Source organism: Lagopus leucura, unplaced genomic scaffold, assembly GCF_019238085.1.
Source record: "Lagopus leucura isolate 7727_CA_CO unplaced genomic scaffold, USGS_WTPT01 Super-Scaffold_100060, whole genome shotgun sequence".
Taxonomy (NCBI): Eukaryota; Metazoa; Chordata; class Aves; order Galliformes; family Phasianidae; genus Lagopus; species Lagopus leucura.
In genome coordinates, this window is record NW_024962306.1 from 827789 (window position 1) to 842555 (window position 14767).

General features: G+C 54.1%; 1 protein-coding gene and 1 long non-coding RNA gene across 2 annotated transcripts in view; one reads left to right on the plus strand and one right to left on the minus strand.

Annotated features, from left to right (window-relative positions):
* Positions 1–1947: 1947 nt before the first annotated feature.
* Positions 1948–14767, minus strand: part of ARHGAP39 (Rho GTPase activating protein 39) — a 41792-nt gene continuing 28972 nt past the window's right edge. Inside the window, exons 4-10 of the mRNA XM_042886635.1 lie at positions 13332–13878; positions 12414–12503; positions 8353–8426; positions 6949–7148; positions 5556–5647; positions 4938–5107; positions 1948–4533 (exon numbers count right to left, since the gene is read on the minus strand). Of these exons, the coding sequence (XP_042742569.1) occupies positions 4339–4533; positions 4938–5107; positions 5556–5647; positions 6949–7148; positions 8353–8426; positions 12414–12503; positions 13332–13878 (1368 nt within the window). The 3' untranslated portion in view covers positions 1948–4338. The remainder of the gene's footprint in view (positions 4534–4937; positions 5108–5555; positions 5648–6948; positions 7149–8352; positions 8427–12413; positions 12504–13331; positions 13879–14767) is intronic.
* Positions 10282–11206, plus strand: LOC122188379. The gene is made up of 2 exons (XR_006181565.1): positions 10282–10501; positions 10777–11206. It is a non-coding gene; the product is annotated as an uncharacterized LOC122188379 (long non-coding RNA).

Consider the following 14767-nt stretch of genomic DNA (forward strand, 5'->3'; position numbering starts at 1 on the left):
TCGCACACCAGTAACCACTAAGCACTTCAGACAAAGTGCAATGGCTGTGATGGTGAGGAGGAATAAGCCCTGGGTGGAGGCCAGGGCAGGAGGAGTCTCTGAGAGCGGCAGGAGCTCTGAAAGCAGCAGCTCTCAGCAAACACATTGCCCTTATCCATCTCACCCTTGGTGACTGTCCGCCAGACGATCTCTGGGTGTGCCCACGCAGACTCAGCACTGCTCTGCAGAACACCAGCCGGTTCTCTTGAACCTGCCACCGCTTTGCTGTGCCCACATCAAACCCAATGTGGGGCAGCGTCAGGACAGGGGCCCTCCCGTCTGCCTCCCTCCTTTGCTGCAGGGCTCCTGACGCAGGCCTGCCTGTTCCTCTGGCCTCTCTCACCACGGGGCTGACTGAGCACAAAGCCTGGCAGGAGGGTCAGGCTGACAACAGCCCTCCCACTGCCAACGGATCCTGGAGATGGAACCCCTGCGCACCTCATACTTACAGGGGAATGAGAGACTACAAAAAGCCCTATGGAGAGGGGTGACGAGTGAGCAGGATGGGTGGTCTGGTGGTTGCCATGTCCTGCACAACACCAGGCAGCCCTCAAAGCAGAGCCCTATCTCCCGCCAACTTGTGCTGAGCAGTCCCACAGCCACCCCTCAGCCCCTGGTAGCTGCACAGCCTCTCCAGGCACCGAGGCAAAGTGCAGGCAGCAGCCCTGGGGGCTTGTTGCAATGGATAGCTGAAAGGATCGTTTTTACCATTTTCATGCGCAGATCCACAGGACACGATGGCAGAGATGATGAAAACCCCACTCCAGGCTCTGCACAAATGCCATGCTGAAAACATCCAGAAATTCACCACCACCACCCGGAGCACCCAGCACTGCGAGGACGCTCATCCCTTGGGACACGTTCCCTTCCCTGGCAGGTGCCAGGTTTGCCTCTCTCCTGAGTACTGCAGCCAGGTGAGCTGTGTATGGCTGTCCGGCATGGGCTCCTGTTCTGCTGCTGGGAGCCAGGCACAGACATAGGGCTGTGCTGAGCCCAGCCCTGTAAAATGACGTGTTACACAGTGCAGTAAGAAGGCAGGCCAGGCAACGGCAGGGGGAGTCCAAGTCTCTGAGCCTGGGCTGATGCACTTGGTTTGTACGCTTTCTTGATTTGGGCAGTGAGTCCATTTCACAGCAAAGCCACTCAGACATCAGGTTGCAGACATCTACCTAGGAAAGGGCCGTGTGAGGTTACGAACTATTGCTCTTCCTTCTGCTCTCATCACTGAAGGCTCCAGGTCTCACCTGTCTCTGCTGCCAGCGAGGCTGGTGTGATCCTGGACTGCTGCGTGCCAGCCTCTGATGGCTGTGCTTAAGGCACACGGCTTTTTCCCGGTGCCTCCAGAACTGCGATCACCTCCAGACCACCAACAGCACACAGGGTGAGTCTGGAGCACCAGCACCCTGCTCCCAGCTCCTTCCTGGGGTGGGGACGGAGGGAAGATCCACAAAGTCCCCCAGTCTGAACATAACGGTGCCCCAACTGGCCAGCTCAGCCCAATCACACCTCCAGCACCAGGACAGGCTCCTGCACACTGCCTGCAGTGCCCACGACCACTGGATTAAGGATATTAGCAGTGCATCCCCACCTTATCCTCTGAGTATCCACGTGTGCAGATACTGCCCATGAACTTGCCTAATCCCTTTTTGACCCTGAAAGATTCTCAAACATCAGTGCTCCTGTGTGTCTTCCTCTGTTTGCTTGCACCTGTTCTCTCCCTCGTTTAACCAAATGCTCCATCACTGCTGCCTGAGCTTTAAGAACAACAGCAATAGCCCCAGCCTGGTTTTGAAGTGCTGGCGTCATGCTCATTCCCAAACATTATTCATGAATGCTGACATCCAGGCTGGAAATGCAGCTCCAGGCAGACACGGCCATGCTTTTTCACAAAAAAGAAAGACCAGGAACAACCACGGAGATCGTATTTATTATTATAACAGAGGAGAGGCTGCTTTACTGATTCGTATTTACAAATCTGTCAGCAAAGAAAGTAATATCCAGTGTAATTTATTAGCCTATTTTACAGCCCTGGCAAGAAGCATCTATGTGTAATAGCAGCAAATGCCTATGCTCTGATTGCCTGCTACAGCTAAGTGCAAGGGATAGCATGGATGGCCGGGGTGGCGGCTGGCTGCAGGCAGTGTGTCTGCAGCCCAGAGAAGGGGCAGGCAGCAGGCAGCAGGCCCAGCTCTTGTGGGGCTGGGATGCACACCCTGAGCCTGTTCAGTGATCGAAATGCTGGCAGAACACAGCAGAGCTGGTAACCACCTGCCTGCATTTCTGGGAATGCGGCCGCGCATCTGATGCACGAGGAGGCTGGCATTTCTGAGGCCAAATAGAGCTGAACTGCTTGCAAGCACTGTGAAGGATGAGAGTGTAAAGCAGATCCTCACACAGCTGTGGGGTTTGCAGGCCCAGTCCTGATAAGGGAGCAAGGTTTCCTGGATCACAGAAGCATGGGGTACAAGAGGAATCACAACCCTCGGGTAACATGAGCACAAACTGAACTGCCACTGTGGAGGTCTCTGAGCAGAGCTGTGCCCTGGAAACCCTGCTCAGAGAAGTTCAAATAGGCTCAGGGAGCTCCCTGCACACAGTACCTTGTGCCCAAATGGCTCGGACTCAGATGTCAATGTAAAACCTCCCTGCTGGGCTCCCACTTGCAACATAGAGGCGCTCCCAGGTCCCTGCATGAAAGGAAGGGGCTGCAGAAATGCAACCACGGACGCTACCAGCAGATGTAGCATTGCATGAACAACACCAGCACACAGCTTCTGCAGCAGACCTGCCTCCAGCAGGAAAAACACTTCAAAGAAGAAGGAGAATGCCAGAATGTCACAGAGTTGGAAACTGCTGCTTGCTAATAAGTATGCAACAGTATCGGGAGGCTGCGGGAAAATTTATGTGCTGCCTCTGAAAGAGGGTGCCCCTGCTGTGCCTCACTTCTTGCTGGCACACAGAAAGTTGCAGGGGTTCAACTGCAGCGGAGAGGACACTGAGCCGCCTGCCTGCACTGCTCCATGCAGGCTCCACCACACTGCAGCTGCTCGGACCATTTCCACTCTTCCCTTCTCTCTCTTTATCTTCTCTTAAGTCCTCTGCAACAACAGTAGGAGTTTGGTGGGGAGAACACAGCTACCATAGCTGACACCCAGCAGAATCAGCATTTCACAGTACTGCTGGCTCTGCCTGGAAGAGCATCTCAGCACAGGGGCAATTCTCACCTACGGTGGTCTCCCCTCCTTTCTTTAGATCTGGCTGAACATGGAAGAGGGCAGAGCATCCGGTGCTCAGAGAAGGAGGTGCTGTGGGTGCTCTGAGTACCTCTGGTTCTCAGCTGCTCTTCAGGAAAACTGGTATTGGCTTGTGAAGCATGTGCAATGAGGGCTGGCTGAAAGGAGCTGCGAAGCTGCTAGGGGTTACCCTCCCAGAGAACAAAGCCCACTGAGGGATACCGAGGATGTTACTGAATGTTCCTCTTCTCCCCAGGCCCCACAGTGTGAATGCTGCTGATTTAGCTCAGCACTGGGCTGGCCCCAACGCTGACCTCATGCTGCTGTGCAGCTTTGAAGCTGCCTAAAGGAGAGGGTGAGGTGGATATTGTGCTGAGCCGGCCTGCCAGAGCTCCCAGGATCTCTGTCTGGCCACCCAGCAGCAGCAGCTCAGGCATCTCCTCTTCCAGGGCTGCAATATGCTTCTGCTGATCTTGGCAGCCCAAGGAATGCCTCTGCCTCAGTGACTCCCCTGCACCTTCACAGCCCTCTACCAGAACAACCTCACACCTTCAAACAAGTCTGCAGAGGTGGACTAAGCTGGCTCCACAGCAGTGAAGTTATCCCTAGTGAGGCAGCGTTTCCACCAGGACCAGAGGGAAACACTCGTGTCACAACGCAGGAGCGATGTCCTCCTACCTGAAGCCAACTCTGCCTTCAGAATGGAGATGGAGAGTCTCACCATCCCGGGGTGCAGTGTCTCACGGATGTCACAGCTCCTTCAATGAGCAGCCAGTCCTGCAGCTCCAAGGAGGCCATTCCCCCTCTGACACACACAAGAAGGCCAAGAACCACCCCAGCATCTGGGCTGACACATCCAAGGACTTCCAGGTCCTACTGCTGAACATCCCAAGCCTTCCAGGATTGTCTAGTCCTTGTCTTTGAGGTCTTAAGTTGGGAGATGCTTGGGGGTTAACCCAGGGTGTGATAACAGCAAGGACAACAGAAGAAGTATTAATGGAGGGGAGAAGACTTCAGGCACCCAACAACTCCCCAGAGCAACGTCCTGGACCCCAGGGCCAGCGCCTCAGACCAGCCCTTTGATGAAGCTGGTGTCTAAGTGCACTATCAGCATGCGAAGAAAGGACATTTCCTTGCGTGTGTTCTCAAAGATAATGCGAGGGTCGTCAGACTGACAGCGCAGGCAGTTGGGGGCCATCACCATGGCCAGGTTGTTCACATCCATCTTTGTTCTGCCCACATTTGATGGCTGAGCAAAGATCTGCAAGTGGTAAGGAAAAGATGAGCTGGAGCGGCGGAAAAGGGCAAGGGACTCCAAACACGGGGCCTAAGAAGAGGTGCAAGGACAGCAGAGATGTGGCTCCCTGAAGGACAACACCCCAACCACCATGCATCCACAGGGAAAGAACACCATGCTCTGACACAGCCGATGGTGCGGCAGCCTCTGCAGGCAGGGAACATCCTGCAGATCCCAACCTGTCCCTGTTTGAGAACAGTCCCATACCCCGCGAGGTCGGGAACACCGTCACCCAGCAGAACTCCCTCCATTAATCCCACCTTAAACATGGGTGAGAGGCCCTAACAGCCAGCTGATGGCACAGCACAGCTCTCCTGCTGCCCGGGCCACTGGCTGGTGGCAGAGAAGCAGACGGCTGGGCTGCCTACCTGCAGGAAGTGTATGAGGTAACACAGCACCAGTTTGTTGAGCTCCGGCAAAAGCTGCACCACGGCCACAGCAGCGTCAGGGTTCTCGTAGTTGCTGATACACTCTTTGTAGAACTCCTGGGGGATCACGGGCTCCTCCAGCTCCCGATACCACAGCTTGAGGAGAGAGGCTGGACAGAAAGAAGGGTGCATGAGAACAACTCTGGCTGCCTTCCTACCATGTTCAGAGACAAACCAGGCAGGCAGACAAAATGCCTCAGGAACCAGAAGGCAGATAAAGGATTTTGCACTTGTGCTGCTCCACCTTAGAGGGCAACTCAGAGATGCTGGAAGCAAAACTGCTGCTGCTGGTCTGCTCCCAGCTGCCCTGCATGCTGCCTGGCTTGCGCAGTCTCACTCTGACAGATCCTCCACCACCCCCAGTGCTTTCCCATGGACAGCATTTGGAAAAGCAGCAGAAAGGCCACACAATAAAAAGCCAGTTGGTGAAGACAGCTCGCAGAGTACAGCAGTGTGTACGTGTCCCCAGACAGCAGCACGTATCCTGGGCTGCTCCTACACCCTCCCCTCTGCTCTGTACCATGGCTGATGCTGCACATGCACGTGGCATTCCCTTACCTGGGATGTTGGGGTCACTGAGGCCACTTGGAATTCTCCACTGATCCACCTGCAACTTCAGTGCATTGACTTCATCTATGTCTCCAGGTATCCTGCAAGCAAAGGCACAGCAAGGACACTTCAGAAGGCAAATGGTACATGGCAATGTGCCTGGTGAGGCAGCTGGCCAGCAAACCATGCCTCCAAAAGTGCTTCTGGGGCACTGGGGAGAAGGGAGCACACACCAGCAGCAGCTACAGAAGCAGCTCGTCAGAAAGAATGCTTTTAGACACAGCTTTAAAATGCAGGCAGAAAAGCCACCCGTCTCCTTCCCTCAGACATCAGCTGTAACTGCCCCCCCCAGCAGCACAGTCAGCCCAGAGATAAAAGCACCTCTGGCTAAATATGCCAAGATATCAGAAACTACTGCAAGGCAAAGTTGATTCTTTTGTGAGTTACCTTCAATTAAATTTAATAATTGAAAAACTAACACAAATCTTAAAACAAGCAAACAACAGAAGAAAACAACCAAACTCAGAGCCTCGCATTCATCATACGGATACTCTGTCTCTCTGGAATCCTCACGTGCTCATCCACAGCAGGACATCCTGAGCTGTGTGTATCATCAAGGCTGAAGCGCTGCATTTGATGAACTGCTTTTATCTGACAATTTCTGTCATCCTTCTATAATTGCTTTCAGTCACTGGAGAGTACTGATTGGCATTGGTCTGCCTTTCAGAATGACCCGCTCAGGGAGATCCCACATGTGATAATTATCTGCAACCTCTCAAGTGTTAATTACCCACTGAACGCAGGAGAAAAGCAGCAAACCTACAAGTAGTAGCATTGTATTAAGGTCAGTGCAAGCTACTCTCTAGCAAAGCCCCGCTCTACAGCCTGCCTCCTGCAAGGGATGCTGCAGTCACAGCAGTGCTGTCCTGTGCTTTGCTCCCTGTCTGGTGCTGTCCTTCCCAGTCAGTTCAGACTTCCACCTGCCAGGCAGCCCCTTCCTTTCCAGGGAGCACAAACAGCATCAGTGGAGCACGTGGGGCTCACAGGGGAACAGACTTTCTCCAGAAGAGGCGTGGGAAGCTCACACACCATGGCTGCAGATGCAGCTCCACCAGCAGCCTGAACTTTACCCTTCCCTGCATTGGCGGCCGCTGCTGTCTGACAAAAATTCAGTGCTGCGCTGTCACAAGCTCAAATCACATCTAGGGTTTCCCTTGTGACAATACATGCAAATGGGCTGATGCTACTTGACCACCCTGAGCCTGGGAAAGTTCAGTGCTTTCTGTCTGGCAGTGTGCTCTTTCCAGGGAAGGGGAACCCCGCTGAGGTCAATCGTCATTTCTCAGCTTTCAGGACCGATGCTCAGGTGGATCAAAAGTAACACAGAACCCCACAAGCTCACCTGAAAATCCCTTCAGTCTGTTCTCCTCCCAGAGCCAGGACCTGCTGCGATAGCTGCGTCTGCACCCAGGGCAGCTTGTGGCCCGGGTACATGTCCTGCTGCCGCAGCATGATCTCCTCCAGAGAGCTGCCAAACAGCGACGGCGTCACGATGGCATTTCTGGCATGTGTGATCTCCTCCACTGTTGGCTTGCGGAGGCCCTGGGGACAGAGGAGAGCTGAGCACAGCCGTGGGCCGAGGGCCGAGGGCTGCTCGTGTGTGTGCCGCCTCTGGGAGCCCCCCAGCAGCCCTGGCTCTGCACATGCTGTAACTGAGGGGAGCCAAGGCATTCAGCTCAAAACGAGCAAACAGCTGCTGCCTGCTGGCGGGGGGCGGCTTTGGAGTTCGGGGTGTTGCTGTAGGGGTTTGCATGCGGGAGCAAAGCCAGCTCCGCGGGAAGGGTGCAGGGCCGGTCTGTGCCTGGGCTGCAGCCAGGCCAGCAGAGGGCATGCGAACACCGGCCCCAGCTCAGGAGAGCGCCTGGTCGCAGGACAGCTGAGAAACAGCCCTGGGAGAGGAGAATTCCAGGTATGTTCAAGCCCAGGGCCTGGCTTTGGATCACCCTCAGAGGTGCTAAAGGGCTCTGAGAGGCGCACACAAGAGAGCATCCAGCAGCTGCTCCTACCGAAGGACACTCTGGAAGCGGCTGCCGATGCTCCCTAGGAGCTCCCACTGAGCCCATGGGAGCAGCAGCCCTTGGGGCACAACGTGTGACCCTACATTTCCTGCTCTGCCCCTCGGGAACAACAGCAGTGTCACCCCTCCCGAGGTATTCGAGCTATCTGCTCACTGTACATGGAGTCCAGATGGCAAGGACACCCCAGGGGGATTTGCAGAAATAAAAGACAACCGGATCTGGCTCAGAGGCCTGGGATGGACGGGCTGGGGCTGCATGCCAGCATTCACAGCTCTGTGCAGAGAAAAGGGAGGGGGGGGATTTCCAGAGCACAGGGGCCTGATCTGTACCAGGGATCTCTATTGCGTGACATCTTCAGCTGGAAATGGACGACTCTACAGTAAACCAGGTAGAAGAGCAGGCGCATGCAAGGTCTCAGGGTGCAAACGGAGATTCCCCAGCGATGGGCATTCCCTGCAGGTAGCTCCTATTGCCCTGGAGACTGGGAGCCATCAGCTTTATCCTCCAGGTCCCCAAGGCCGCAGCACAGCAGCAGCCTTCTCCCACACATCCATGGGGAGATGAGCCATCAGCCATGAGCCATGAGCAAGCCTCCTCCGCTCTCTATCTCTATTTTCCATCACTGAATCAGCAGTGGCCTCCGAGTGTCACAGGGCTGACGCCTCTGGGACATGGAAAGCAGAGCACTGCACGGCAGCCCGAGCCCCCAGCACCACACAGCCACTCACCTTCTTGCCCCCGGTGACGGCTACTTTCTGGAGTTTGCGGTAGCAGTATTTGGCATACGTGCTGATGGGCAGACCTGGCAGGAAGGAGAAAGGAGCTGTCAGCCCACAGCGCCGTGCTGCTGCCACGCCACAGCTCCGTGCAAAGCACCAGCACAGCAGTTTGCACTGGCGGAAACATCCACCCCCATTCTGTGCAGCCTGTTCTGCAGGCAGGGCAGAGGCTGCTGAAACTTCCATAGAACACGCCGAGCCCTCCCAGCCCCACAGCCCCATGGCAGGTGGTGTCAGTGCAAGTTGGTGCTCGGGCTCTGAGGGATCTGACCAGTGACTCAAGGCTCGCAGCTCTGCACCTCACAGCCCTGCACACACACAGTCTGACCCCTGACTCAGTGCCCTGCATGGGCACACACGTAAGCATGAGTCCCCATTCCCTGCTGCATGGCAGAAGCTGTGGGGCTCACAGGCACAGGGCTGGGAATCCGAATGATGCATGAGCTTCACAATGAGCACGCAGAGCCAGCCTCTTGCCAGGAAAGATTTCAAGTGTTTTAAACAAATTGTTCATGATTCAAACACTGGGATAGTGAGAGAGGCAGCGGTGTGCCAGGCCCAGAGAGCCAGCATCAGCACCTTCTGAATGAAGGCAGCGAGGGAAGGCGCAGGAATGCACCGGGTTCTCTCTCAGCTTCCCAAGGGCCTGCAGGAAGCTCCCCTGTTCTCCTGGCTGCAGCCTCCTCCAGCGCAGCCTTCAAACATAAGACTGAGGTGTGCTCTGTGAGGCTGACCTGGTGCACCGGAGCCCAGCGGTGTCACCGCAAGAGCCACAGCCTTCTGCAAGAAGGGCTGCTCTTGTGCTTGGTTCAGCTCTGAGGGCAGCAGAGCCAGGATTCACAGAGCTAATCCCCCTGTGACACCAAGAGAAATATTTGCACTGACAGAACAACTGATTGCTGGAAGAGTTTTTCCAAAACTGTTGGCCTTTTGTTCTTTTCTGAGTCAAACCCGAATTGCTCGCTGAAAGCACTGAATAGATCGCCCTATTTGATTCCCTGCCAGGCTTAAAGCTTGCAACAGAGTTCAAAATACTTGTGGCTTTTAAAATCTGCATTCTGGTCAGATGCTGCTAATTTCAGAGCAGCCTTTCAAGAGCTCTGTAGCTTAGGTAAGCTGGTCAGGATCCTGGAGTTCCTCAAATGCTCTCGATGCAGGAAGAGGACAAGCTTCCCCAGCAGAGCAACACGACCCTCTGCACTGGAGGAGACACAACAGGTCCTGCAGGCACGTCAGGTGAAGCTCACTTTCTGCTTTCCCAGGGACTCCGAGGGAAAGGCCCGAACCCCAGCTGGCACTGCCTGTGCTGCACGCCCTGCTCCAGCCACGCTCACACTGCGCCCCCCAGGCCCTGCAGCCACGTTCCTGCCCATCCCCACTCCCATCCCCAGCCAATGGCCGCAGCCAGGACAGGTGGCCTCGGCCTGGCAGGGCTGCCCCGGGGTAATTCCACTTCTGTGAGCGCACGGCGGGCCGATGGAATCCACGCTGAGCTGCCATTTCCTGTGGTCCCGCAGCAGCCCCGTGAGCTCAGGAACAGAAGACTCCTCACAACCCACACAGTGAAAAACAGTTTGCAAAGGAAAATATTTTTCCATGTGCTGGTCTAAAAACATATGCAGAGAGCTTCTTGAAGAACCTCTCCTTTTATAACAAGTTAAAACCCATGCAAGGCACACGGGGGAACATACCTTCTGGAACACACTCTCCTGCCAAAAAACGTCTTAAAAATGCAGCAAACAACACGGATGGGAGCCCAGCCCTGGACACGTACTTTCACACAGCAGAAGCCATTGTGTTTGTGTGCCCAGCACTGCACTCTCACCAGATCCTTCTGCACCTTTAGTTTTCACAGCCCTGCAGACCCCGTGCCAGCACCAAGCTGGCAGCTCATTATCTGCCTCTTTGTACAGCTCACAGCGAAGGCCAGCAAACATTCCTGCGGGATCAGGAGACAATTGTCCTTGTGAAAGCAGATCATTTATTTCTACTCATTCTTCTGCCTTTCAATGGGTTACTGAGCCGTGAAAGGATCTTGCACCACCTTCATACCTCATCTACCCACAGAGAATTAGGCTGGAAGATGAAGACTGCATAGGTAAGCGTGGGAAACTTCACAGAATTTCTTTGGGTGCCTGTCAGATGCTAAATGTTTGATCACCCCCGTGTTTGCTTACAAGCTCAAAGGGTATGGGGGGGAATCACGGCTCTGACTGCACTTTTCTCTGAAAGACATACATATCTTTGCATATATCACCAAATTCTGTTTGAAGACACTACATTTAACTTCCTTATAGATTTCTCTGTTAAATTGTTGCTAAATTGCCAAGTGTCTAAGTACCTCATGGCTACTAATTAACTTCCCAAAACAAGCCTGCAGCTTCAGGAACCTCACAAGGAAGGCAGATGGGGCTGGTGGAGCAGACAGAGGGACCCCAAGGAACAACACGGACAGCCCAGCACTTCCAGCAGGATTGCCCCGGCTGAGCGGCAGCTCCTCTGGGCTCCCTCCAGAAGAAAGCCTCCCACTGCTGTCACTTGTGGAACGCTGTGTCCAGCCCTGCCCTGCATGCCTCCTGTGCTGCACTTTGCACTCTGTGCCTGCGGGCAGCAGGTCAGCCATCCTAAAACCCCACTTCACTCCCAGAGCAGGTCTTCTGTTTGCAATGAAGCGGGCAGAGTCCTGCGAAGGGAGCAGCACGTGGGCTATCATCAGAGCCCCAGTGAAGGCCACAAAAGAATTTCTGATTTTCAAGTGCTTCTTTCTGCAGACTTAATAAAGTTTCCTTGGTGTGCTGTTTGAGTACAAGTTCTTACCTATGTGTTTTAGTAAAAACTACCTCTATCTTCGTCCTAAACCCAAGCCCTGCACACAGCACAGGGGGAATTTCACAGCAGCGCCTGCTCAGCCCGCAGGTGGAGCACGCTCTGTGCAGAGCTGCCCTATAGGATACCAAAGTCCCTCTAACAGCAGCACCATGACTTTTCAAAGGCTCGGAATGGGCTAAACTCTGCAGGGCCTGAACAGGAGAGGAAAAAGCCACATTCCTCCCCTAAACGATGAGGCCAATTCAGGTCTCTGCTTTGAGTCCCACAGGAAAGCTGGTTGGCTCACACTGGGCAGCAGCTCTGAGTGGGGGCTGTGACCAAGGAGCAAGTTGGGCTGCCTGTCTCACCTGCAGGTGCCACCTGAGGGCAATCTCTGCAGCAGTGCAGCTGCCAGGTCCCCACTGATGCATCTGCATGCTGGAGCCAGGCTGGAAGCAGCATCCAGCTCCCCAAAATGAGACAGTGAAGCTGCCATAAACAAACTGCTCCCTGACATGAATGCACAGATTTGGCTCCAGTTTCCTAGAAACAACATAAAAACTTGAACAGACTCAGTCTGGGAAGATTTTAGGCCCAACAAAGTATTATCTGTTCTCCTACAGGCAGCAGTAAAACACAAGTCTGGAGTAATATGTGAGCTCTTGTCCATTCAGCACAGATGTTATTCGCGCTCTGGCTGCAAGAGCAGAGGGACTGCCCAGTCCAGGAAGCGTGGGCAAGGGTACACCTGTACTTGGGCAAGGCAGAGCTCTTCACCAGAGGTCAGTGTCCCTGTGAAGGTCCTTGGGTTGAGTGGTGGCTTTCAAAGTCCATAGCAACACTGAAACAGGTTCTGGCTGTGTGCTGGCTGGTGTGGCTTCTAACACTGAATGTGCCATAGAGAAGTCTGTGGCATGTGCAGGTGATCTGAAGGACAGCCCAGGTCTGCAGCCAACTTAAAATCACTGTTCAGTGAATGAAAGGGTTCCCACTGCCACCATGGGCACGCACACCCACCCTGCCCACCCGCATCACTCCCTTCTGCCCATGCTCCAGCCAGACCCCACACAAAGCCCTGCAGCAAAACTTCCTAAATATAGGCCTATACACTCAAATAAATGATCTGATTTTCAGCAGAGCTCAGCAATCAAGTGCATCTGAAGTCAGTGGAGCCCTCTGTCTTGCTCCCTGCCTCCCTTTACCTTCCTCCTCGGTGTTTTGTTTCCTCTTTTTCCTGGATTTTGAATTCTTCTTGTTCTTCAGATCCACAAGCTCCTTGATACGCTGCGCAACTGAAAAGTCAAAGCACCATTACGTGAGCAACAGAGGAGACCAAATGCTCCCTGTCCTCCGCTGTTTCAGTGCGGTGCAATTAATACTGTGGCATGACAAAATCCCAAAGGCCAGCAGTGCCCACAGACAGGAATGAAAGCAGCCAGCCCAGCTCCAGGACAAGGAAAGTCTGCTCAGGGTCCTGTAGCACAGCCAGCCCTGAACGCGCTCTCTGAGGGGCCCAGGACATCACTCAGCTTCTCTGAATGGCCACGCAGTTGAGAAGGGGCTCCAGGCAGCAAACTGATACCTAAATAAACTCATTGCCCAAATATCAGCAGAAGCAATAACCCACTTAAATAGTTCAGATTACTACCCCCAATGCCTGGATCCCAGTGCTGGCAGGAAGGGATTTTGTTCCAGGAACAAGCATAGCTGCAAGGGGTGGTTTTGAGGGAGAATCCTCAAGAAAACCCTAATGAATGCTGCACATCCAGCACTGCAGCACTGCTGCCCCCAGGACCCAGATGTGCTTTGGGCAGAATCTCTGCACCTGCTCTGAGGATTCATGGGAGGCACAAACCTACGTTTGCAGCCCCAAGAGGGAATAAGTGTTCTGGAGTTTTGAGACTGGGCAAGTCACAACAAGCACTGCTGAAACAGTCACAAACCAACCAATAAATGCCCTCAAGGGAGATGAGCTGATGGCAGTTTCCTCCTGCCAAGGAAGGACGGACTCCCCTGGCACGCGGTGCTGGGGAGCAAGGCTCTGGCTGTGACTACCTGCTTACTGCCCATTTCTTACACAAAACCCACCAGAGCGCTGCTGGTGCGTGTGAGGCACTTACTGTTTTCATCACTGTCCAGGTGGCGATAGATGTAACCTTCCAGATAGGACTGGAATTTGGGCGATGGGGAGAAAAAGGCCAAACTGATGGCCATCAGTTCCCAGCCCCACGCCAGGCTTCGGAAGCAGGTGTTATCTGTTGTCTGCCGGATCAGCTGTATGTACAGCTCGTCCCGTAAACCTTGCATGCTCCAGCACTTGGTGACCGTGACCAACGCCACGTGATTGCGGTCCATGCGAGTCTGGCGATCTCCCATGTAGCTCTGCACCAGTTTGAACATCTCGCACGCCTCTTTTTTGATGGTGCGGTTGCTTGTGATGAGCATCGGCTTTTTGATAGAGCCGCCGTTCCACGACAGCATGTTGGAGATGGAGATCCTGCGGCGGAAGATGCCCTGAGTGTGCATGTTCAGGTTTTTAGAAGCCCAGTCTGCCATGCTGCTCTGGGAGATGGGCTTCCGCAGGGTGTTGTAAGAGAAATGGTATCCCAGACAGCTGCCCGGCTGCCCGCTGCTCTCCTGCTTGGGGTCCAACTCTATTGCCCCGTGCTGCAAAGGAGAAAAGACGTGTTAAAAGCAGCTTAGCCGACTCCTAGCCCCGATAGTAAAATTCACAACAGTGTGTCATGGGGCTATCAGCAACTGCAAAGCAGCGCATCTGTACAAAACACGGCTTTGTGCTGTTTGTTGCTGACAAGTGCAGATCTGCAAGAGCCAGGCTGGCACGTTCACACACTGACACCATCCCCAAGGGCAGCACCGGGGCACAGAGAAACAGGGCTGCTTGTCCAAGCTGTCCTAGAGCTGCCGGGAGCAGTGCAGGCAGGAGCTGGGCCGGCTCCTCAGGCACCAGGCACACACCAAGGAGCCAGGTGCCCCCACTCTTCACCATCAGCCACCCCAGAGCTCATGTGCTCCATGTACGAATCCACCCACAAGCACATGGGGCATGCAGCCAAGACAAAGGGCTTCTTTCCCCCCAGACACTGTGTGCAATCTCACATGCAGCACTTGCCCAGCCTTCTTCCCCAGCCATCTCTAAGGATAACTACATAATTAGAGCTCTGGTATCACTGATCCCAAGAAAATTACAGTTAATAACTACTTGTGAGAAAAATACACTCATTTTGCCAGTCTCGAATTGAGTTCTGGATGGAAGCAGCAGCCTGGGACACACGCTGAACTCAGACACCCAGCAAGCTGATAGAGGAAACAGACTGTTTTCTTCAACCTCCCATTCCCACCTACAGCCACTAAGTGCTCAGCAGCCCACAGCGCACACTGCGTTCTCCAAGGAGATCCCTGGCAAGAAGGAAAAAGCCAACCAAGATGATCTTGTGGTTTCTGGTTTCAAAAAGAAGAAATCACGTAACGACCCAGCAAAGGCCCTCAGTCAGCCCCAAAACACATCGCTTCTGACACACACAGAGCACTTCCC